The sequence below is a fragment of the Ostrinia furnacalis genome, unplaced genomic scaffold (genome assembly GCF_004193835.3).
Source record: "Ostrinia furnacalis isolate ACB-3 unplaced genomic scaffold, ASM419383v2 OfSCF7556, whole genome shotgun sequence".
Taxonomy (NCBI): Eukaryota; Metazoa; Arthropoda; class Insecta; order Lepidoptera; family Crambidae; genus Ostrinia; species Ostrinia furnacalis.
Window position 1 is genome coordinate 211,543 of NW_021137795.1, and position 25,960 is coordinate 237,502.

Consider the following 25,960-nt stretch of genomic DNA (forward strand, 5'->3'; position numbering starts at 1 on the left):
TACAACTGTAAAGATTAGAAGAAACCATTTTTGATTGTTACTAGTTTTTTCCTGCGACTTCGCTCGCGTAAATACACTGTTTTCTTTCAGTTTAGAGTCTAATGCCCGTTTTCACCATCAATCCCTAATTTTTAAGTGACCCCTATGAAAACAAAGTGCCTAATGTTACCATAAGGGCCACTTAAAAATTAGTGATTGATTGTAAAAACTGTCATAATTCTTAGACTAAATTAGGTATACCAACATTACCAACTTAATTTCATTGAGAAAATAATTACGATACTATGGAATGTTAACCCGCCGAGCGTAAGGTTGGAAAAAGTAACAAAAAGCGCTAGGTGGGTGTAGCACACCCAGATCGTGATTGTGTGGTTATTATACACTATTATTTTAAACATCTATTTTCTTTGATATTAAACTGATATTTAGTTATATTTTGAACTTATTTAAGAAACAAATTACAGTAAATAATTTAGCAATGTTATTTATTTAAGAAATTAAGAAAATTAACAATTTGAACTTACAATTATTAGTAATGGCACATGTTTATGATTTTTTGGCAAAAATATGAAAACAAAAACAATAAAGACTATTTTTTCTTAAAATAGACTCAACATAAGAACAAAATAACACTAAAAATGGATAATAAAACTAATAAAAAATACTTAATTCGTTTTGAGATATTGTGCAGTTTTTACAGACGAATTTTTGGTACCGTGAACCAATTTGTTCCATGTTTTCCCAACAAATAACTACCATTGCCTTCGCCATTATTCTCTATCAATCCTTCATGCTGCCCTTCGTCATACATTTCCTACTCCTGTCACTTTCAAAATTTCTTTCGTTGACATTATCAATATTTTGGTCACTACCAGACTTGTCGGAAGAACTGACTTCAGTTTGTTTGAAAAGACCTGATAATCTATTTGATTATCTTCTTAAGACATTCTAGATCTTTAGCCTGAAGAAAAACCAATAAAATCCATAAAATAATAAAAATAAAATAAAATGTGTTTGATGAAATTCGTTACAAGTAGCGTAAGGCGGGTGTCACGCACCCGCGGACTGCTTCAACCTCGTCCTCAGCATACCCCGGGCGGCGGTCGCCTGAAACAGTGGCAAGGGACGCTTCCGTATGTCCCTCCGCGCAGCTACTCAAGCGCACGAAGCATAACAACAATTCATTATTAAAATATTAATCGATTTTTCAAGGTCTGGGTGTGTCACACCCAACCTTACGCTCGCCGGGTTAACTACAACTCAATGAATAAAAATAATTTACTTGTCTACAGCTAAAATAACGTTGCAAGTAATTTGTAACTGGCAGAGAATGCCTCGTGGCATTAAGTTCAATTTATGTAGATAGGCACTAATTTGTATGGCATGAAACCTTAAATAAGTAAATTGTACAGATGATTATGATCCTTCTAACTCTAATTCTAAGTTCAAAATTATTTAGGAAATGTGCTGACTGTGAAAATGAAAATAGACACAACTAAATACTTTAAAATAAACATTTATTATATCACAGAATCCGAGTTCCAAGAAAAGGTAATTTGAAATTCTCTTTTGCTAATTTACATAATTTACATGAATATAATCTAATGAGTTTTTCCTCGAACGTACGTAACGTTTTATGTTGTAAAACAAACTTAGGTATAAAAAATGATCTTTAAATTATGACATCATTTCGTTCAGTCTTTGTCGCCTCCCTTGAAAATCTTCTGGGCTTCCAAGATGGTGTCAACAGCCGGTCGGGCACTGATGATGCTGTCTCTGACTCTTTGGCCGATTCCTTCCTGTAAAGAAAAACAATAATTTATGTTAATTTCTTTTATTATAAAACAAACTGGCCATTGAGTGGCTATGGTCTTTGGTGAGTACTTAAAAAAAAGTTTTGTTTGAAATTTGAAAATCGAAGGATGGGCGTTTTTGTTGATTGATATTAATATTACTTTTTAAACAGATTTAAACTGGCCAGCTCTTTGGTAAAGAAAACATAAAGGCTGGGCTTTCTTTTGTTTATTTTCTAAATTCGTTTTCGCGGCAATGTAAGGCCCAGTTTCATGATCCATAGTTAAAATAACCAATTCTGTTTAATGACAGAGGTTAAATTAATATCAGTAAAATTGTGTTTTAGAGATTGACTTTTAGTACAATTTTTAATATTAGATTACAATATGATGTTAATATTAAACATTGAATATAAAATTTGACAATTGCTTATTTTAACTATGGGTAAAAACTAGGCGTTCGAAATACTCTTTTTAATCTATGACTAGTTGCCGCCACTAGCGAGTAGGCGCTGCTACTGGCCAGTAATTCAAACTAGCGATCGCAAATAGAAAAAAAATTCTTCTGACAGCTCTACGTTACCGCGTAAAATTAAACTTTAAGGGAATCATTGTAAGGTTTATAATCACTTACCAGTTCCTTCCCTAAGTTGAATGGCGAAGCGGTGACGGTCGCAAACGCAGCCACGAATGCGAAGAAAACGAAGAAAACCTTTGAGAATTTCATTTTTACTCTTTATTCTTCTTCTGGTTGTGTTCTTGAAGAATGCTCAAAAGCGTATGATGCTTGAACCTACTTGCACCAAGTTTATATACTAGAAACACTACCATTATCGACGTAATAAAGTCAGGTATTGTGAACTTTATTTCAAGGTGGTTAAGGACAGGAAAATATGCCAGTACCAACGTGTGAGTGAGTTCTTCCCCTCGGAGATACAAAGAAAAACAATTTAAATATTTAAATTGCATTTCAGTATTTTTTCGAAATGGTGACTCATTATGAAGACATTCTTTTAGCAAATTCTAAGGCTGTCGTCATACTCTTTACTACTATAGTCGATTTGTTTTGGTTAAGTAGAATACCAGGTAAGTTATTATGAAGTGTAACTGGTTTGTTTCAAGCAAAAGACGTCCACTGCTGGCCAAAGGCACAACGACCGGTCCCAGCTATATTAGGTGCTTCCCGCGACCTTCATAAGATCGTATGTCCACTATGTAGGAGGCCTGCCTAAACTACGTCTTCCAATTATATGGTCACAACGTAAGAACTGAAGATTTAGTAGAACTTGCACTATGATGAATAACATCTCAAAACTATGTTGTACTATTACTAAAATAGTGAACTCTATGCCTATACATACATTGACACACACTATCTTTTTATAGCATTAATTTGTGAAATAAGTCAACAGAAATGCAATTTGTATTTTATAACCCTATCATTTGTCTATGACAAATGTCAGGCACACATATTTTTTGCAAAACAAGAAAAAACTGTAACTATTTTCCTGCAGTTTTTACTACACTGAGATTAATAAAACACACTTTTTATTGTTCATCCACAAATAATTCTAGCATTAACGTAAAAACTAATAGTTCGTCTGAGCCAAATGACGTCCACTGCTGGACAAAGGCCTCCCCCAAAGATTTAATTTCCACAAAGACCGGTCCTGCGCCGCCCGCATCCAGGCACCTCCCGCGACCTTCACCAGATCGTCGGTCCACCTAGTGGACCTATCCCTCACTACTTCTTCCAGCCCATGGTCGCCACTCGAGAACTTTTCTGCACTAACAGCCATCAGCTCTGCGAGCTATGTGTCCCGCCCACTGTCACTTGATTTTAGCAATTCTGCGGGCTATGTCGGTCACTTTGATTCTCCTGCGTCCTAAAAGCTCCTAACACGTCTCTATTCAAAATCGGCTCATCATGGAACTATGACAGACGTAGGTAGAGTCACAATTATGAAATTAGTCACAAGCTTTGTCTTATTATAATTAGAACGGTAAATTAATTGGCCACTGCACTTCCGTTATCAATGAATATTTAAAAGCAATAATATTAATAATAATGTGTGGTTTTCCCTCAGGAGGGGATTAACAAGCGGGAGTCCCTCACAACCTCTTGAACTCTTTATCGCGCAGTTGCAAGTTCATGACATCAGGTCAATACTTTATCTTTAAAGGCATAAAGCCGATATTACACTGGCAGGAGAATCGCAAACGTTCAAAAAATATATCGTGAGTCATTTGTTTCTGACAGCTAATAAAATTGAACGTGCGTTCGATTTTTCGAATTCAAATTTGAATAATGTACGATAGGTACGAATTTTTTGGGATTACTAATGTTTGGCCAAAAAACGTTTCCCACATTATCACATCGCAAACAACGTTTCGCAAATTTTCATTTGGCAAATTCTCATTTGGCAAAGCAACTTATTGCAAACTTTTAATTCGCAAATGTTGTTTTTGGCATATTATTGTTAAGCAAATTATTGTTTGGCAAAGTATGGTTTGCCAAATGTTTCATTAGGCTAAAATATTTCACGATAAACTATTTACAAAATAATTTGATTGGTGCATAGAATGGATACAAATTAGCTTGTGGTTATTATTTTGTTTAGTGGGTAGTTAATATAAAATTTGTTCTACATTAATTTCCTTATTTCATTCTTTTTATCGAAATTTCCAAACGATTCATTAAGTAACAATAGAGGTGATTCTAGCGCTCGGCGGCCGCTGCCGCGGCACGCTTCGCTCGCCTTCGCGCATTAAGGGTCACTGTTCTAACCTAACCTAACCTACTTTTTTCTGTAATACCTACCTACTTTTTGCAACCATATCTACATATTATTTCCTGCAATGTTTTACATAAAATTCTTGTGAAAACCATGTGAGAAATGTGAGAATCATGATCATGTGCCTTATACTTTGATTTGTGGGTAACGGTGGGTAAGTATGTGAAGTGTCAATTTGACCAAACAAATTATTTGGGATATAATATTTGGCAACATAAAACATTTGCTATATAAACATTTGCCAAGTAAAATTTGGCCAAATGATAATTTGACCAAATGAATTAGTTGCGAAAAGTACAGTTGCTAAAAGTTCATTTGGGAAATGAAACTTTGGCGATAAGTTGTTTGCGAAGTGAAATTTGGCGAAAAGTAATTTGGCCAAACGGAAGGATACCAATTTTTTGTCTTCGGTTTTGACTGGCCAGTTTAAATCAACTTTTTTTAGCCTAGGAGCAGACCACCGACTTTTAGTTAGCCTAATAGTTGGGCCCGATTTTAATTTGTATGAAGAATCGGCCAATAACAAATCGGTGTAATGTGCGCACTTTTTACAATATCTCAATACTGATGAACAGCTCGACCCAACTATCGGCCAGCTAAAATAATTAATGATTTGATACAATTATATGAACCTAAAATTTTTAGTGCAAAACAATAATTAAATCTGTTAAATTTTAATTCTTTGACATGTTATTGATTAAAAAGAACATTTATTTACTTTCTGCAAATAGGTTTTTTACAACAGACAAATTGATAATGTATGACTCGCAAAACATTCCTATTTTAATTTACTTTTTTTATTAATAGTTTTCATTAAATTTTCAGCACCTGTATAAACATTGGCCAAGAAAATGACATTAATTACAGAATTAAGGAATAATAAGCGTTGGTCACTGCTATTACGGTTACAAATGGCTTGTGTATTCATTATGCCATAATGACAATAAATGAGTTTACTAACTAATGGGTGGAAGAGAAAATTAGTTCTTACTTTCCCGCGCAAAGTGATTTGACAGATTTATTTTTATTTACTTTGACATGGCATGAATATTTTCTCAGCTGCCAGTGTTATGCTAAATAATGACAGTCCTACCAATCAACTGAATGGCCATAATAAATAATATACATGGGACTGTTACGAAATCATGGGTACAAAATAAATAAAATTCACCATACAAACTCAATAAAAAGTTTTTTTTATGATAAATACCATTGATCATCTTGTAATTAGCAAAATATTATATTTTTTTGTAAAACATGAAAAAAATCAATAAAGTTGAATGGATTAAAATAATGTTAGCATCTTTCCCTTTTGACCATACTCCATTCTGAAAAAAAGAAAACAAAAGAAGATCAATAGTTGTTCTGTGGTTTTCATACTTAGATAATAATAATGTACCTATGTATTTGAAATTATTAAAAAAAGTTTGCCTCCCTAACCCTTCTGGCCAGCGTGGGAACAAATCAAACCCTCCATTTCATCATCATCATCATTTCAGCCACAGGACGTCCACTGCTGAACATATGCCTCCCCCAATGACTTCCACATCGCCCAGTTGGTAGCGGCCTGCATCCAGCGCCTTCCTGCTACCTTCATGAGGTAGTCAAATCCTCCATTTGACTATGCTAAATTGGAGAGGGTCGTGTTCCTGCAGTGAGACTAAATGACCAGTTGATGATGATGATGATGGCGATGACTTACTTCTCCAACTATTGCAGTTCTCAAACTCCATTTCGCAGTAGTTGTTGAATGTTTTGTATTGGCCGTCGTAATGCCTTGCGCAGATGTGGTTTTGCCTAAAAAATTAAAATTAAATAAATTTTAGTGTAAAATCAAAATGAATTTATTGATAAATGGTGTAAAATACCCATTTTCTAATTATTTCCCTCGTACATGAAATCTGCCGGGCTAAAGGTTAAATATTACTACTTAAGGCCGGGTAACAGAGAAAATGGCGAAAATGAGGTTTTCATTTTTCATTTTTGAGGTACTAAACAGTAAAATAAAAGGCTAAGATTTTTTTTGGGCATAGGTGAGGATATTTTCTAGGGCTATTAACGGATGGAAACACGATTTGATGAAGTTGACTCGATAGAATAAATTCCCAAAGTTACCTCTATTCGTTTTCTAATAATGGTTTTATTTTTAAAAACAGACAGACAGACAGACAGACAGACAGACAGACAAAAATTTTACTGATTGCATTTTTGGCATCAGTATCGATCACTAATCACCCCCTGATAGTTATTTTGAATATATATTTCATGTACAGAATTGACCTCTCTACAGATTTATTATAAGTATAGATAAGCGATTTGAGATTCTGAATCTTTTACTAAACTAAAGTTCAGAAATAACTTGAGGGCTTTTAACGGATGAAATTTTTATATTGCGTCTTATTTAGTTACTATGTTAAAAAATGTGGAAAAAATCGCCCATGACGGCTTGGACAATCTCAATCAGTCGCGCGGTGGCGCTTACGGAGGACGGACGCGTGCCAGTTTTTTGGTCGTGACAGTTCTCGATTTGTCAATATTTTTGACAATGATGACTTTGATGAGTCACAGTATAATAATNCTGTTTTCGGCGAAGAATTGCGCGCGCAGATTTTGACAGCGCGAAATACCTACTTTAGAAGAAATACCAAGCCTTAAATGCATTGATCGCCATCGCTGCACTCCGGCTGATCGCGTGTGATCGCGTTGGTTTGACTGAATCTTAATAACATTATTATTGATGATTTTACTTGTAGATGACAAATGTATAGGCTCGTCGCGTTAAATCGATAAAATGGCACGATAAAATCTAATCACGGCGTGCATCCTAAACCTTAACTTTCTGACAGTGCAAGGCTGCGAGAAATAGTTAAAATTTTTGATGAATTAAAACTTACTTGTAAGAACGCGGACAATCATTGATAAATACAGTACATCCCTTATCAATCAGATCGGCCTTCCTGAAAAGCGACCTTTTCGGGTAAAACCGCACTTTCCACGGCTTCGTGTGACTTTTGTTCACGTAGTCTGCTGCCATGGAGGTAGCTATAAAAACTGAAAAGATTTACCTTTCAAACTACTCAGCATAAAACGTGAAAGGTTGTGAAAGCACAATGCGTCTAGAGTAGGCGCACACCGTTGATTTTTCGTCGGCCGATAGTTTAGTCGGGCAGTTGATCAGTATGGGCATGTATGGGAGTGCGCACACTACGCCGATTCGATTTGGCCGATTCTTCATACAATTTGAAATCGGGCACAACTATCGGCCAACTAAAAATCAACGGTGTGCGCCCACTCTAAAGGTCTTCGAGTGAAAAGCCTAGGTATTAAAAAAGAAGAAAGAAAAATATTTACTTAGGACCTCAGGTATAATACCTACATGGAAAATAATCAAACATCAATCTTGAAATTCTGAAAAGAGTTCTGCTTAAATCACTAATATTGCCGCCCACCTTCGGCTAAAGTATTTTATATGACGTTTTCACCATACGTTTATTACCTATTATCAGTAAAAACATTTTCTTATTTACTACGAGGAAGTTCTTGGCCTGCATCTCACCAAATGGAAAGTGATGATCAGGCTCAACCACAGAGAAACTGGCTATCTTACCTCCAACTGCCGGAACACAACAATGCTGTTAACACTGTTGTTATAGTGACAGACTTTCAGGTTCCCGGGATGGTATCTACCGAAGCGGACTTAGAACAAGCCCTACCACCAATCAAAAAATCTGTACCCACTGGAAATCGAACCCGGGACCTCTGGTGTACGTAAGTACATACCACTAGGCCAAAGAGACGGATAAATGGGTAATTTTACTACCTCATCATTTCAGCCATAGGACATCCACTGCTGAATATAGGCCTCCCGCAATGATTTCCATGACCGGTTGGTAGCGGCCGGCATCCAGCGCCTTCCTGCTACCTTTATGAGGTCGTCGGTTCACCTTGTGGGTGGACGTCCAACGCTGCGCTTTCTACAATCCTAAGACTAGGCGCAGACCACCGATTTTTAGTTGGCCAATAGTTGGGCCCGATTTTAATTTGTATGAAGAATCGGCCAAATCGAATCGGCGTAATGTGCGCACTTCCATACATGCCCATACTGATCAACTGCCCGACTAAACTATCGGCCGACGAAAAATCGGTGGCCTGCGCCTAGGCTGATAGCCAATAGGTACGTATTCTTTTAGAATTAAAAATTAGACTAAACTAAAATTTTACTTACAAAAACAAACCAGTATGGCTGGGTTGCGTAACATTACGACTCGATTTAAGATTACCGATCGTTGTAATGTTATAATATTATTTTCCAATAATCATAAAACTTGCAAAGCAATACGATGCCATACACTGTGACATAAACTATGAATATGTAGATGATTTCTGTGCCTAGTAAAGCTACTAATTCTTCCTTGTTGGTATATTTATTTTACTGTTAAAAGCCGTAAAAAATATCGACATAATCGGCTGTATCTTTTGATTGGCTTGGCTTAGAAGTTTGATATTTTCACAGCTTAAAGGGACAATAGACCTGAGTATTTCATGTGAATTTCAGCTTGATACGTTCACGCGTTCTTGAGATAAAGGGTCTTGAAAGACAGACAGACGGACAACAAAGTGATCCTATAAGGGTTTCGTTTTTTTCTTTTGAGGTACGGAACCCTAAAAAGGTAGCTGGAAGGCACTAACCGGCCATTGTGGAAATCATTAGGGGAGGCTTATGTATGGACGCAGTGGACGTATGGCAGAAATGATGATGATGATGATGACTGTTAAAACTAAGACTAAAAGCATTAATAGAATATTGTTATATTTCGCCTGTCTATTATTGGATTTCTTTAAAAATAGACTTAAGTTTGGAAATAAATAAATAAAAATTTGTTGTTAGTTATCAATTTTTTTTGTGAGAAACCTTCTCCTTTTTGTTTATGTCAAAATGTCAGCGAGACTTCAGATTTGTATGCTCTATGACGTCATAATGTCAATGCCACCCCTCCCGTGCCTCTCCCATACCTGACTGAGTTAAGCGTTTGACCTAATTTCTTCGTTACAAAGACTTTAATATTTACCACTGATTTTCTTACTGATTAAGAGCGTTTATGCGAAGCGCGGCGTTTCAAGGGGCATCATTGGAAATGATTCGCGCGCGGCGTTTTTTAATAGTTTTCAAATGTTTATAGCAAAACAATAACAATGAATTATATATCGTTTCAAAGTAAATATATTAAAGAAGATGTTATTTTATTATATTAAGCTATTTTTATGTTGAATTAAAGAAGAATAATGGTGTAAAAATCACTTTGATTTTTGGGTATTTCACGTTCTGTGAATTTGTGATTTCTTATTGTAAAATGCTTAAATCTAAGAATTTGCTCAACTAACTATTTGCCTAAGGACCTATGCTATAGGATATAAATGTTTGTTATATCGTTTTCACAGTATTTTTATAAAAAAAATCAGCTTGTAAACTGACGCTAAAGTGGAAATTTGAAAACCTGTGTGGACTTATCTTGATAGAATTCTTAAATACTCGAAATATTTTCTCAACTAACTATTTAGACGACGAAATTGCCTAATTATTAATGCCTATAACATATTTGTAATGTAACTAGTTAATGATTGTAACGGGTTGAAAAAGTATTGTTTTTGCGCCAAACGGCGTAAACGCTCTTAAGCAATCACTGCAAAGTTAGTTTTTCCTTACGTTTTATCATAACTTGAATATTTATCATTTTGAAATTAGAATACCGTTTTTATTGGCCAATTTTAATGGGGAATAACTCTATCCGATCAACGACACGCACAGCTGTCAATGTACCATTGCATTAAGGCTGATATCGACACTCTTAAGGCTATGCAATTAAGGTTCAAAAAGATAACATTCTTGCCAACCCATCTAAGCAGTCGAGTAGCTTTTTGCGTATATAAACACACAGACAAGGGTACAAGTATCACTTTGTAAGGAACATTTTAAGTGAACGCAAGTTCGTAAGGTGTAAATACATTAAAAGTTAAAATGAAATACACTACGATTTTCTTCGTCGTCGTTGTGTTTGTAGCGGTTTTCGCTACGGTCTCGGCCACCCCATGGAATCTGGGGAAGGAACTGGTGAGTTTTTTAACCGACTTCAAAAAAGAAGGTCCTTTAACAGGCACGGTTACAAGCCTGAACTGCTCAATCGAATTAACCTTATTTTTGTAGTATGAGTTTTTTTATGCATAACTAGCGGCCGCCCGCGACTTCGTACGCGTGGATCCCGTTTTACCCCCTTTTCCCGAATTTTCTTTGCTATAAACCTCACGGAGCCCGAGACCTTTCCAACGAATGCAAAACCGTGGAAATCAGTTCGTGCGTTCTGGAGTTATAGCGTCAGGGAGGAAAACCCGACTTATTTTTATATAGTAGACAAATAGGTACCACCCGTATTTGACCGCAATCGCACCTGGTGTTTAGTGAGATTCAGTTTCATACATGGTACATAATAATAATATGATCTGCCCTGTAAGTGCTTATTTACTCTCGCCTTGAAAAGGCCCGGATTAGTGTTCAGGAAAGACAGTAGCAGGCAGCGAATATCAGTCCCTAGCTGTTAGAAGTCCTAAAGGTATAACAGTATTATTTGAAAGATAAACGAAAGGCTTGATATTAATCACTATCACTTTAGTTTAATTAAATAAACAAAACAAGTTTCTGCGCAAAAACTAAGGGGATTTGCCTTTCATCATCATCGTCATCTCTGCCACACGACGTCTATGTTGAAACCCGAACATAGGCCTCCCCAATGCTTTCCATGTGCAATATATGCACAAAGTGGACCAACGACATCGTAAAGGTAGCAGGAAGGCGCTGGACGCAGGCCGCTACCAACCGGGAATGCCTTTAAAAAGACAAAATATTTAGGTTAATTCTTTAGGTTAACTTATATTAAGGAAAGTACACTATTATTTGAAATGTGGAAGCAACAAAAATAAATTAGGATTTCTTTGCTAATTTTATTCAGCCTTATAGTCCTAGAGCTATAGTATAAACGCTAAATAGGTCATATAACTTTGTGACTCGCTCTGTCATAGATCACAATCTGCTACCCTCAGGTGAGATTGTAATCTTGCAAGTCCATCCAATTTAAAAAATGGGGTGTATTTCCTACCAGGGAAAATAAAGACGCGGGGAGTAATTTTTTGAGGAAAATTGCAGACAATTTAATCGTTTCATCTCACACAGGTTTTTTTTACCTAGATATATGGAAGTGACAAAATTTTTAACTGACTTCAAAAAAAGGAGGAGGTTCTATGTTTATTTCAAAACTTCAGTGAAGTGAAGCTGTGATGCGTAATATATCTACGTAAATCCTTTATTATGAGTCATTTAATTTAAATAATGTACGGCATTTGAAAAAGCTATAAGACTTGAAAATATACGAATAAAACTAAAACTAATAATCCTACTATCATTTGTGTAACGCATAATATCGAATAATATTCGTAGCTCTACATTTCCTTACCTAAGTGCAATAATAAAGTTCTACCGTATCCTTTAATAATAATTAAAAAGGCATCCGACATTATTACACATTACCCATGATGGCGGCTATCACAAATAATAACATCAGATGTCCATTAGCTGTATCAGTCAGGAAATTGTAGAATTGAATAGGAATGGTAGCTCATAAAGGTAGCATGAAGGCGCTGGATGCAGGCCGCTACCAACTGGTCATTATGGAAAGCATTGGGCGAGGCCTATGTTCAGCAGTGGACGTCCTGTGGCTGAAATGATGATTATGATGATGATGTACCTAGCTGAAATCAGTCTGGGATTCATCATCATCATCATCTCAGCCATAGGACGTGCTCTGCTAAACATAGGCATCGCCCAATGCTTTCCATGTTGCCCGGTTGGTAGCGGCCTGCGTCCAGCGCCTTCCTGCTAACTATAAAATGTCGTCGGTCCACCTTGTGAGTGGACGTCCCACGCTGCGTTTTCCGGTACGGTCTGGAATTATTACTAATTAATTTTGTTTCCTTTTTCAGGAAGGAATAGGCCAGAGAGTGCGTGACAGCATCATCAGCGCTCGCCCAGCCGTGGACACCATCTTGGAAGCCCAGAAAATTTTCAAAGGGGGCGATGATGATGATGATGATTAGGGAACCATTTACCCTAAGCAGTACGTAGGAGTTACCACTGATGCCAAAATATTGTATAAATTGTAATATAAAAATGATTTAGTCTTCTTTTGTAAGATAAAGCGAACATTGTCATGCATTTATTATTCCGTATTTTGTTTGTAATAAAAACATGAAAACAAAAGTCTTGATTTTATTTTTTAATTAAATTGACACTAACGAGACAGAGGTACCTACCAGAGCAAATACAAATGAGTAGGTTTTCTTCATAGAAACGCACCGAGTGCGGTTTGTATGTGAGCGCGCCAATACGTATGCGGCGCGCACGCACACGCTGACAAAACTTAGCGTGGATTAGCGGGGAGTTGCGCCGAATTTTGTCTACTACTCATTTGTATTTACTCTGATAATAGTTAGAGGAAACGGGACTATTCCTACCTCTCGTACCCACCGCTGCAACTCCTGTGTAGCCTGGATCTACATCTTGAAAGCCAATAAAAACCCAACCATAGCTATATTTTGGATCTGTTTAGGTGCCCTAAAAAGGCCTAAAAAGAACACATTAATTGTAATAGGCTATAAAGCTGTTAGAACCTGTGGCTACACTGTAGTTGAAATGCTGAAAAAGAAAATAGTTTTATTTCAAATAAAAAATATTTTTATTAGGAGGAAAAAATAAATGTTTTTCAACTGAAAAACCATAAAACGATAATAAAATTCTAAAAATAGCATTCTATGCAAAATCAGACATTGTGTCGCAGACTGAAAAATTACCATCTCAAAGAGTTAGAATACCGATGACGTCATAGGCATAATGGCCGCACCGCCGCGTCAGTGACGTCATTATTGACGACCTATATTCTTCGATCGTGCATAAGGAGTAGTTATTGATGGATAACCTTCTCGCAAATAAGTGACCATGACCATATTCATGTGCATTTTTTAAGTAAAATACTAGTCTTTGGTTTAATAATGTCATCATTTAATATATGCAATAAAATAATCAGGTCGTCGGTCCACCTTATGGATGGACGTCCCACGCTGCGTTTTCCGGTACGTGGTGGCCTCCACTCCAGATCCTTCTGCCCCATTAGCCGTCAGTTTTGCATACTACCTATGTGCCCTGTCCATTGCCACTTCAACTTACTAATCCATCGGGCTATGTCAGCGACTTTAGTTACTGATCTCCTCATTTCTGATTCGATCTCGTAAAGAAACACCGAAATAGCTCTTTCTGATAAAGGCAGTTTTTATCGGAACTTGTAAAAATGTGGTTGACTGGCATTATCTACCAGTCACCTGGCATTAAGTCCACCTCTGTACATTAATTTCATGTGCAAAAGTTTGAATAAATAAATGTACGTCTTCTCCATCACTATCAACCTCACCTCTATGACTCCATGGCTCTATGGCTAGTTTAGTTAGGGCCCTCACCCACGGCGACTTTTTGTAGCGATGCAGTTGCGCTGCTGTAGCGCGTTAGTAGCGCGTTGGCATCACTTCTGTAGTGCGTTGCAAATGCGACTAACGCGCATTAGTAGCGATGCTGTCGCCTAAAAAAAGTCGCAGTGGGCGAGGGCCCTTAGACCTAGGCTAGGGCAAGATTTGCCTAAGTGATAGCCTGGTTTTGCTTTCATAGGATAATGGTATTGCAAAGTAGACTTTGCTATGCTTGACGATATCCGACCATTTGACAAAGGACGAAGTGTTTTGTTACTTGGTAATTTTCATTCTGGGAGTGGGTAGTCAATGCGAAAAAACGCTCAACGGTTGGAATGTGCAGGTGTCAAAATGTCCATACGGACCGGCTGTTAGTGTGGAAAAAAGTATGAACGTCGAAATGAGCAATGGTTAAAATGATCTGACCAAAAAATCTCTATTGACTGGACTACAAGAACATTGAACATTTTGACATTTAATTTTATTAATTTAATCATGAGCACAATATATCAGTTGATCATTTTATCTATCACACCTTTTGTTGTACTTGTATTTTGTGATGTGTACCATTTGTCACTAAACCATTGTAACCATGGTAATAATGTACATTTTGACACTGGGACTTTTTGACGTTCATACTTTTTGCCACACTAACAGCCGATCCGTATGGACATTTTGACACCGGCACATTCCAACCGTTGAGCGTTTTTTCGCATTGACTACCCAATCCCAGAATGGTAATTTTGACTATAGGATAAGCCTAGACGCAGACCACCCATTTTAGTTGGCCGATAGTTGGGTCGGGCTGTTGATCAGTATGGAGATGTATGAAAGTGCGCACATTACACCGATTTGATATCGGCCGATTCTTCATACAAATTAGAATCGGGCCCAACTATTGGCCAACCAAAAGTCGGTGGTCTGCGCCTAGGCTAAGTCGTAGGTTTGATGCTTATTGCTTACCTACATTAAAAGTTCTTAGAGTAAATGGATATTGGATTGGATACCTACCTATGATTTTTTTAATAATAACTGGCAATTTAGTATACTTATTTTTCAGTAGCTCTAGGTTGACTGGAAGTGTATACTTTGAGGTCTAAAGCTTGCCTTTATTACCTTTTACAAGTGTATTAAAGTTTTCAGGGGGATTTTTCATGAAATAAGTACAAAATATGGTTTAGAACACTTATTTATTATAAAAACTTAATTTTAATTATTGTTATTCACATTTAAATTAGTATCAGTCGTTGTTAATACACAATACGAATAAATAATAAAATATTTCTATGTTTTGGACAGAATTCTGATCAGCAGTGGACATAATTTGGGATAATTTTCGATGATTCTAAAGGTCATAGCAAACTTGTCAACTTGGAAAGGGATCACCACCGCATCGCCTTTAGCGAACTGTCATCGCCTTCCGCTGTCAACCGCGAGGCGAGGCGTTTACGTACGGTGCGGATAACTATGCGTTGCAGTATGAAGTTTCATACAAAGAATACTGACCACCTCGAGTTGATACGGTTACGATCCCTATTTAGATTGTTATGTGTGCTTTGTCCTTAATCATGTAGTTCTAGCAGAGAGCATTTGTCCACGTCACGTTTCATAACTTTACATACATTTTTGGTACAAAATTATTATACAAAAGTTAGTAAAGATGCTGTCCACATGAAGTCATATCCCAGCAGATTATAGACATCTTTTGGCGTCACAGATGATGATGATGATGACGATGATGATGATGTAGTTATTTATTTCCCGCCCTTGTATATGGTGGCAGCTTGGCCCACTACAGCAACAGCTGGGGCTGCTTTGATGATTCCATCACGGATGTTCTGGCCCACACGCTCCTGGGAAAAGAAGTAAATAAATTAGTTGTTTTTGTATCTTTTTTTTATGCTAGACAAGGCAGGTATTTGACCGCAATCGCACCTGGTGTTAAGTGAGATGCAGTCTAGGATGGTACATATCTGCCCTGTAAGTGCCTATTCACTTATCATACTTTTAACTAACTTGAACAGGACTTGCGCTGAATATATTGATAGTAGATGCTATAAAATATTTACTTAACTACACTTTTAAAGGATTTTAAAGCTCGTATTCATTTTACTACTCAAACCGCAGCAGTGGTATTGTACGCGAGCTACCGCGGCTAAAAACATTCAATTTAATTTAGCTATAAAAAAAGAAATTAGAGGCGACATTACGGCAAGGTACAGTCACGGAATGAAAAGGTTCGTCAGTTTTCAAATTGATTCCTTCAACGAATCGCGAGCACATAATATTACCTTTTGAAACTATGTTACAGAATAATCTCGAATTAGAGAAAATAATCTTTAACTGTTCGTCAGTAAAGTTCAAAATTATTCAGATCAAAGTTGTTTGACGATTTAACTTGTCAAGAAGATTATTATGATTGATAAACTACAACCTTCTTGTTGGTTCAACCTGCCATTATCTATTAAATAAAAAAAACTAAATTTTGTAACATTGCACTGATGGGATAGAAAAATAAACAAGCAAAACCTTATTCGTCAGCAAACGTCATATTTATTTAAATGTTAGCAGCACTGTTTCTTGCACGGTTATGTTGGCAGGTTTGACTCTTACAGTACCTAGTGCAAGCGAAAACCGACACTAAGGTGACGAACCTTTTCATTCCGCGACTGTACATTTGGCACTGTGCATGCTTATGTACATTTTCAGGAAAATCCTCTAAAAAATACTGCCTGAGAACTTTTTAGTGATATGTAAAATTAAAATTATTTAACCCTTTGGGACATGACAAGTTCAAAATGATCTTTACTTATCTGAAACATAAAAAATAGGATTCTAAATACTTAACCTATTTTTTTTTTCTAATTCTATTGTGTTGCCTAAACCTATTAGTATAATTACATTAATAAGAGGTTAAATAACTTACCAGTTTCTTAAAAGGGTTCCATCTAGGGTTGGGTGCAGCGGATACCGCGGCAAAAGCCATGAAGATAGCGAACACAGCGAACAAAATTTTGGAGAAGTTCATTTTTTGAGTTTTTTCTTATTTCTTTCTTTCTTCACGTTCAAACAACAGTTAGAAGTTAACTGACGCTAAGTTTGAAGTAACCCGCTTATATACGCTTCATTGATAACTGTTTAACTGTTTATTTTAAACTCTATCGGTATTAAAATAAGAGTGAAGTTTTGTGTGTGGTTTAAGGGAACCCCCGGGATCGTGCGTGCGTGAGAAAGTAAAGTTAGAGGTGTCTAACCGTAAGCGATGAGTCTTTCGGAAGATGGGAAACCCCATTTCCTTTCTCCCGAGATAAAAAGGAGGGTAATGTTTACAGTCGTATACCACCCGTGTTTAATGGTTTTTTTACTGTGTTTTTCATGCAAAACAAGGTAAAAAACTCATTAAAACTCATTTATTTCTGTAAATAGGCTTAAAAAAGCACTTTTACACGTCCCAGTATTAACCCTACCACTGCTTCAGGTCAATAAATGGGCCAGTGCTGAGAAGAAGCAGCGCAAGAAACTCAGTCACTATTGTCAGCCTCTTTTTCAAAGGTTTACATGCTTTAAAATGTACAAAGTTATAAATATTTATGCGAGGTAGGAAGGTGTTTGACCGCAATCACACTTTTCGTTAAGTGAGAATGTGATGTCAGTGTGTCTAGGGTTTCATTTTATCTTCCTAAATGCCTATCTATTCACTCTAGACCTTGAAGAGACTTTAAAGGGAAAAATAATATCTTTTGATATTAGAATAACATTATTAAATATAGAATCATGTACCTGCAGTGGGGATTTACGCTCGTATTCACAAACGATGCTTGCTTGAAGCAGCAAATCGAACGCATAGCGTTGAATAGAGCTCTGTGATTGGTTCGTGTGTCACCCGTGCATCTACAAGCACTGCAATAAGATCTCATAGTTCTGTTCGTGAATACGGGCGTAAGATTGAAAGCAAAAAATATAAAAAGTATATTAGCTTTTCTTCCTTTTTTCTTTTAACTCAATTTCCTGAGTCTCAAGGGTTAACGAAATGTAAGTGACAGGTTGTCAAAACGTAAACAGGAATTTAGATTAGCTACCTCTTTTAGATTCTTTTAGAAGTTAAATATCGTTTAGGAAATAAGATAAAAACCCCCTAAATTAAAAAGGTAAAAAGTTCGTCAATCATTTTAGTATGGTCATTTTAGGCTGAGTTGCACCACCAATCTTTGACCGTATCTTTGACACTAAACGGTGTTTTTGTATGGATTTTTGACGTTTATGACACTCAAAGTAAGATGGTGCAACCCAGCCTTAAACTTGCTTCAACATGCAATATGTTTAATTTAAGGTTATACATTGTTTAATTTAATGTTTATTGTAAAAACTGGCTGCAATAGCGTTAATCTTTTTTGTATAACTATAAAAAGTTTCAAAACTATTGAGGAGATTATCTATGCTATGCAAAAGAGTTGAATGAACTGCCCGAGCTAGACTAGACATCTAGACAGTTCAATCTTGTTTGCGCCCATAGAAACTGCCAAACAATATTGCAAATAAATATTTCTAAACCATCATCATCATCAACGCTGGCCGTAACATGTAATTAGACGGATTCACCCAATTTCTGATTCAAAATAGAAGAGCAGTCACCCAGCAAGCGATGCGCCATAGGCATAGGTTCTATTCCCTTCTTCCCTTCTCTTAAGCAAATCGATTTTTTCAAGTTAGTATCATCATTATTTCAATGGCAGTCTACGACTATTGTACGTATTAAGCCTTCAAGAAGTGTCATAAAGCACGATGAACTTTTTCATCCAGCCATCTGCCATCTTCTTCTTTAACCCATAAATTGGCACTCATTGAACCCTTGCTTCAAAAATGATCAAATTTGGGATTTAGGTATTATTTTATTTATTTATTTATTTATTTATTTATTTATTTATTAACACCAACAAGACATACACCATTTTAGACAATATTATACATGCTTATATAATAGGTTAAGTGCTATCTTAATTATAGGCGTTACACAAAAGAAATTGAATTAACGTAGCACAGAACATTAGTAAATTTTAAATTGAAATAAGTTAAATAACAATAAATTAGTAATTTTACAATAATTTTGCAAAAAAAAATACTTTTATGAAATTAAATTATGATCATACTATAGTGCGTTAAATATATAAATTAGAAAAGACAATCAAGGCAGCAAAATTAGTCCTTTACGGAATTTTGATATATTGCTTGAAAATATATCCACATTAATCAGTTCGCTTGATGAGTCACTGAGCGAACCCATGTTGTTTGTGACATGTTTGTGTACTTTATTATAATTAGTCACTAGCCTATTAAGTGGTGCCTGGAGTCCCTGACGCGAAGATGAATTTCTCTGAACGAAGGGCATGTAAGAAGCTAGACGAATACCACGCGAGGGAGCACGAATATTGATCTGCGACAGAAGGTTAGGCGCATCAAGGACACCATTAACCAGCTTATGGAGAAACAAGTGATCCATCAGATTTCTTCGATCTTCCAAAGACTGAAGCTTAAAATGCTTTAACCTGTCGGAGTAGCTTGGGAGCTTTTTAGCCATGTTACAGCTGTATGATAAATGCCAAAGGAAGCGCTTTTGAACTCTTTCTATATTTTTCCGATACACGTCATAGTAGGGGTTCCATACGATGCTACAGTATTCTAGCTTACTTCGTACCAGGGCTGAATAAATAGCTATTTTTGTGGATGGATTTCTAAATTCTTTGCAATTTCTCAGGACAAAACCAAGCATCCTGAAACTCGCATTCACAATATTCTCTATGTGCTTATGGAAGCGTAATTTGTTATCGAGAATAACACCTAGGTCACGCGCATGCTCCACTTCCGACAGCTGATTCCCATTGAGGAAATATGCAGTGGGGGTTAGCTTCTTCTTCCTGGTAAACCTAACAACAAAGCACTTATCGACGTTTAAGCACATGCCGTTTCTAGAGCACCATGAATTCAAGTTGTTCAGGTCATTTTGTAGTAGCGCTGAATCAGCAGGTGTGCGAATGGAGCGGAAGAGCTTCAAGTCATCGGCAAAGAGATAATGTTTGGAGCCAACAAGATACCCAGCTATGTCGTTGATATAGATATTGAACAGTAAGGGACCCAAATGGGAACCTTGAGGAACGCCTGAAGGTACAGAAAATGGAGACGATGAATAGCCACTCACAACAACGACAGATGTTCTATTCGCTAGGTATGACCGACACCAACTCAAGAGTGATCCGGACACTCCAATACTCTCCAATTTGTGCAATAGCATCTCATGGTTCACCTTGTCGAACGCTTTGCTGAAATCAGTATACAGGGCGTCCACAGTTTCACCGCGGTCCATAGCCTGAATTAGATCTTCGACAAAAGATACCAGATTAGTCGTGGTTGACCGCGCCTTGACGAAGCCATGCTGTTCGGATACAATTATTTGCTTGAATTGATGTGTGATCACAGGATACAAGAGGGATTCAATAATTTTAGCAAACACTGGAATAATAGAAATGGGCCTATAGTTCCTGACCGAGCTATTGTCACCTGACTTGTGCAGTGGTAATATTAGAGATTGTTTCCAAGCCATTGGAAAAAATGCCATCTTTTAGTGATCTATTTATTATAATGCTCAGAGGATATGCTAGAGAGTCAGCACAATTGACCACAAACAATGCCGGTAGTCCATCAGCTCCAGCACCCTTGTTACGATCAAGTCTTTTTAATGCTTTATAGACTTCATACGTTGAAAATGATATGGTAGATTTTGATAGATAAACCTTACACTATGTCTGTTGAAATTTGCGATTCGGTATATTATGTATTTCTGAAATAGCGCTCTTTGTGTGGACAGCTTTATTTATATTTTATTAACTTACCATAGTCCATTGGCGCGAAATCAATAAGAACTTGTCAAATTCACTCTGCATACCCTTTCATTTCAGATTCATTTCAAACATTCTTTCTTTGTTTTGTCTTGGTATCTACGAAAAATTTGTCTCTTTGGAAGAAAATGATTCGTAAAATTGGGAATAGGAAGTATGATGAATGTCATTCAGGGACCAAACATATTACTTTGTTCTTTTGGTAAGAAATACATAGGAAAATAGTAATAAATAAGATTTATTGTAACCTTGAATGATCGAAAAAGATACAAGCCGTGTAATGTATGCCGTTGAAGCTACGGGCTAATTTAAATAAAAAAAACTTGTATTTTAAAAACGTGGAAAACAATTGGCTTAATCAAAATCCGTAATTTTAGTACGGTCACCTGTTTCTTATTTCCCAAAAAACATTACCAACATTTTATAATGTCGGTTAATTACTAAAATACCCTATCCCTAAACAAATGTTCATATCAAAACCGCACGCCAATCCAGGGAGCTCCCCGATTCCCAACTATATTTAAACGCATGACTCTTATCTGGTAAGCATTAAAGTTCATAACAAATAGTTATAATTAACTGTTATCAACCGCATATAAAAACAAGTGACTGCGAACTTAGAGCATCAGTCATCTCCAGCCATTTGCGTTGTAAACGTCAAATTTGAAAATCGAATTAATTTATTTTAAAAATGAATTTCTCCAAAATTCTTTTCGCGATCTTCGCTTGTTTCATGGCGTTCGCCGCCGTGTCAGCTGCTCCTGAACCAAGATGGAACCCGTTTAAGAAACTTGTAAGTTTTTTTAATAACATTTTCTTTATTATGTATAGTTTTATAATAACATTTCACTTTTACCGCAGCTTAGCCCACATGAAGTTCAGTTACTTTAGAAATATTGACTTTACTTGACGCGTATCGTTATAATTAACTCAATATCGTTTTTAAAACATGACCTATAAGTTATTCTGATAGGTACCTGATAACATAATAATGTAAAGTGTCATTATTACTGCGTGAAAGAGCAACAAATAATGATCTATACACCTAAACTTTCTCATTTCTCATTTAGTAAGATAATATTTAATTTCACCACTAAAGGAGAAATTCTCATCTCAGCTCGATAAAACGATACAATTATAATTTTATTATTTTTTATTATTCTTAATATAAACAGAAAATGGTTGGTCCTTCGTAGTCCTTTTAAATGACGGCTGTCGTGTCGGATTACAGCGCCACTGGGTTCAAATCCTACAGGGTGCAAGTGACAGTGAATGTTATTACGTTTATACCTGAACTTAGATATTAATAGAGTCTATTTATGTATATTTATCCTTTATTTGGTAGCCATAAACCAACTCTGATTAGTTAGACCTACGAAGTCTATGAATGACGTGATTAAACAACTTCATCATCATCATCATTTCAGCCATAGGACGTCCACTGCTGAACATAAGCCTCCCCCAATGACTTCCACATAGCACGGTTGGTAGCGGCCTGCATCCAGCGCCTTCCTGCTACAATTAAACAACTTATTTATAATTTTTTTTTATTTTCCAGGAGCGAGTTGGCCAGAACATCCGAGACGGCATCGTGAAGGCACAACCAGCTATCCAAGTAGTGGGAGAAGCGGCTACCATATACAGAGGTGGTAAATAATTTACCACATAGCAAACATCGTCTAGTTTAAAAATCGAATAGGGACATCACTTTTTTTCTGACAAAATAAAACACTGTGTAATTTTTAAAATGTAAACTGGTTTAAGTATGGAATTGATATTGTGGATAATGGCAACTTACATTTTCCGAGGCTACACAAAAACCCGTTAAAGAGGCTTAATGAAATTATGATAATATCATTGTTAAATTTTATTGTATGTTCAAAATAAAAAAAAAATATTTTATAATAAAGCTGCCATATAAAGAATCTGTAAATAGTATTATAAGTTTAATAAATAAATAATTTAAGTTAAAACTGAATCCATTTATTTTGTTTCACCTCTGATAGTTATAATGTCGATCTTAGTGGTACCTATTGACTAGCAGAAAATTTTATTGCAGTACATATTGTCTTAATTTCTTGTACCTAATTTAAAGGATGAGTTAAGTAATATATTATGCGATAGAAAGCAAAATTAATTATTACAAACAAAATAAACAGTATTTTTACCACTTCACCTCGCTTTTACCTCTGTTCCAGTGACTTGGCCCATTGTTAGCTTGGTCCACGGGCCAAGTCGCTGAATTGAATTTTAAATATTTTTCTTCCAACAACTGGGCCCTCCTACAATGTTCTCAACACCAAATCAACAAAAATATGCTCTAGAATCTTAGAGTGAAACTCAATGAAATCAACCAAAATTTAATTACGAGATCATAGCTCAATCGATTTCTTTTCATTATAGCACCTGTGTGAGAGCAAATTGATAATAAATTAATATTATTATAGCCCAGACCTTCCCTCAGGTCTAAGAACAATGCCTAAGAGCGGTTTCGCGCTACGTGACCGAATCCGTGAAATTACGGTCCAGAGACTGTAGTCGTAGAACTACATATTTGTATGGTAGAATGTATACGCACTAGCGGCCGTTTCCCATAATCAATCCTTGTCCAAATCCGGATTGCAACTTTCCAATCTGTTTTCGATCAAATATCCTTATTTTTTGTATACGTTAACACTTTAATATTGTTGAAATAGGTAGTCTTATAAACAATGAAAATGTAAAAACATCGAAAACCGTATATTTTGACCAAAAACATATTGAAATTTGTCCGTTAAGGACGGATTTGGATTAGGATTGAATATAGAAATCTATTCATAATATAGAAATTGAATTCAGACCGTGCATTGTGGAAAACCTTGGAGGAGGCCTTTGTCCAGCACTGCACAGTGGACGCCATTTGGCTGAAACAAACGAACGAATAGAAATCTAGCATAGATCTGTTTTCCGTCATCCGATTTCTTTAGATAATTTTTAGATTCGTAGTTTGACGAATTCGGATCGGACTTAGTATGAGTTCTTCTTTTTCTTCATTTGTTGATGGCGATGGACTTGTGTTGCTTTATCTTACTTTAACAAACGTCAAACATCTGTCAAACTCTATACAAAAACACCGGTTATTGTTATATCGTCGTCATCGTTTCAGCCAAATGACGTCCACTGCTGGACAAAGGTCTTCCCCAAGGTTTTCCACAAAGACCGGTCCTGCGCAGCCCGCATCCAGGCAACTCCCGCGTCCTTCACCAGATCGTCGGTCCACCTAGTGGGAGGCTTGCCCACACTAGGTCTTATCCTTTGCAGATGCATATTGCATGGTTCTGCTGGTAGGTAACTGTCGTTACCTGTAATAGTTACCCACCCATATGTACGGGACCCTAAGAAAAATAAAAAAACTTAAATAATAATTATTTTAATTTACTTATCAGTTTCAACTAGTTTCCACCTCAGAAATTGGTCTGTCACAAAAAAATCTTATTTCTAACCAATATCAATATCCGTACCTATCTCAAACTTCAGACAAGATGGGTTTCCTATACCAATATTTAATTTTACTCCGTTTCAGCCTCTTCAAGAGTGTTTTGTTGTGACAAGAAACGAGGTGTCCTTCCCTAAACTCGAGTCACTTACTTACCAAAACACTTCAGTGATTAAGGCTGGGTTGCACTTTAACTGTAACAAACACTAAAAGTCTGTCAAACTCTATACAAAAACACTGTTATAGGCACGTTTAAAATAAGGTGTTGCAACACAGCCTTATAAAACACCGGTTATTTTATTTATTATTATAATTTATTCGGAAAACATACAGTGAAACAATAACAGACAAATAACAACTGCTTAAGAAACTACACCATCCATTTACAGGTATTCGCATATTTTATGTGTAACAAAACTGATAAGATCTATCTACACTAAGCAATTAATGAACCGTCGAACCAAAATTTAGCCAATGTGTCCCTAAAAAGATTTGTGTGGTTAAAGTCACAGTTAATGGTGCAACTCAGCCTTAAGCTTGAAAAAGTTACAAACAAACACAATGACATGTTCGTTCTTTCGTTCGTTCGTTTCAGCCGAAAGACGTCCACTGCTGGACAAAGGCCTCCCCCAAGGATCTCCACAAAGACCGGTCCTGCGCCGCTTGCATCCAGGCACCTCCCGCGACCTTCACCAGATCGTCGGTCCACCTAGTGGGAGCTAGTGGGAGCTTAATGCTGTTGTAATGAATATTTATTAACAGAATCATTACTACTTTTATTAAAATTATTACTTATACATTGCCTAAAAATTTACATTGCTTAAAAACTAATCACTATCTTCCAGTCAACTTTTTTGTTTCATCAAAATCTGTTTAGTACTTTTTCCGCCAAGCATTTGACTAGTAAACAATAAAGGTAGCAAAGGTATCAGACTTTACAGTAGGGTAAGTCCAGGATAGATGCCCCACTTTTTGAAACAGCTCTGTAACTCAGTCAGTAAGTTTTTATCAACAATTTGATCTTAGTATCTGTAAACTTTGGTCTTTCGTCTATGATATTACTATAATTATTTTAGTTTAAGTTATACCGATTCTGAGTAAATAGCATTTTAATTGACCTCTAAAAAGTGGGATAGACGCCTAATGTGGGGGATAGAAGACTCACTGTATGATTGCTTCAAAGGATAGATGCCTGATGCAGGGATAGATGACTCGTTAATACAGTTTTTGAATTCTAAGGATCAAATGCTTTTTGAAATCAAACAAGCCAAGTATTATTATTTAAGATTNAGCATATCAGTAAATGATTTGTGGTAAAAAAATTAGTATTTTTATTTAAATATTGCACAGATATGTGGCGCCTAAGTGAGGTCTAAAACCAACTTTTTTTATAAATTCAGTGTCGATGCGGAGGCAGTTACTCCAAACCGAATTGATTAATATTTT

At 36.3% G+C, this 25,960-nt stretch overlaps 5 protein-coding genes across 5 annotated transcripts; 2 read left to right on the forward strand and 3 right to left on the reverse strand.

Moving 5' to 3' along the window:
- Positions 1-1,500: 1,500 nt before the first annotated feature.
- On the reverse strand, positions 1,501-2,590 carry LOC114365165 (cecropin-D-like peptide). The gene is made up of 2 exons (XM_028321664.1): positions 2,428-2,590; positions 1,501-1,799 (listed from the first exon to the last, which is right to left on the reverse strand). The coding sequence occupies exons 1-2, from the start codon at positions 2,518-2,520 to the stop codon at positions 1,695-1,697; spliced, it is 198 nt and encodes a 65-aa protein (XP_028177465.1). The 5' UTR covers positions 2,521-2,590; the 3' UTR covers positions 1,501-1,694.
- A 3,275-nt stretch (positions 2,591-5,865) lies between these two features.
- LOC114365113 (uncharacterized) lies at positions 5,866-7,634 on the reverse strand. The gene is made up of 3 exons (XM_028321586.1): positions 7,483-7,634; positions 6,291-6,385; positions 5,866-5,916 (listed from the first exon to the last, which is right to left on the reverse strand). The coding sequence occupies exons 1-3, from the start codon at positions 7,620-7,622 to the stop codon at positions 5,885-5,887; spliced, it is 267 nt and encodes an 88-aa protein (XP_028177387.1). The 5' UTR covers positions 7,623-7,634; the 3' UTR covers positions 5,866-5,884.
- Positions 7,635-10,518: 2,884 nt separating this feature from the next.
- On the forward strand, positions 10,519-12,893 carry LOC114365127 (cecropin-D-like peptide). Its single transcript, XM_028321617.1, has 2 exons — positions 10,519-10,697; positions 12,617-12,893. The coding sequence occupies exons 1-2, from the start codon at positions 10,605-10,607 to the stop codon at positions 12,728-12,730; spliced, it is 207 nt and encodes a 68-aa protein (XP_028177418.1). The 5' UTR covers positions 10,519-10,604; the 3' UTR covers positions 12,731-12,893.
- Positions 12,894-15,621: 2,728 nt separating this feature from the next.
- Positions 15,622-17,239, reverse strand: LOC114365129 (cecropin-like). The gene is made up of 2 exons (XM_028321618.1): positions 17,076-17,239; positions 15,622-16,002 (listed from the first exon to the last, which is right to left on the reverse strand). Exons 1-2 carry the CDS (start codon positions 17,175-17,177, stop codon positions 15,904-15,906), a joined length of 201 nt encoding a protein of 66 aa, XP_028177419.1. The 5' UTR covers positions 17,178-17,239; the 3' UTR covers positions 15,622-15,903.
- A 4,405-nt stretch (positions 17,240-21,644) lies between these two features.
- LOC114365132 (cecropin) lies at positions 21,645-23,017 on the forward strand. Its single transcript, XM_028321622.1, has 2 exons — positions 21,645-21,832; positions 22,598-23,017. Exons 1-2 carry the CDS (start codon positions 21,731-21,733, stop codon positions 22,694-22,696), a joined length of 201 nt encoding a protein of 66 aa, XP_028177423.1. The 5' UTR covers positions 21,645-21,730; the 3' UTR covers positions 22,697-23,017.
- Positions 23,018-25,960: the final 2,943 nt, after the last annotated feature.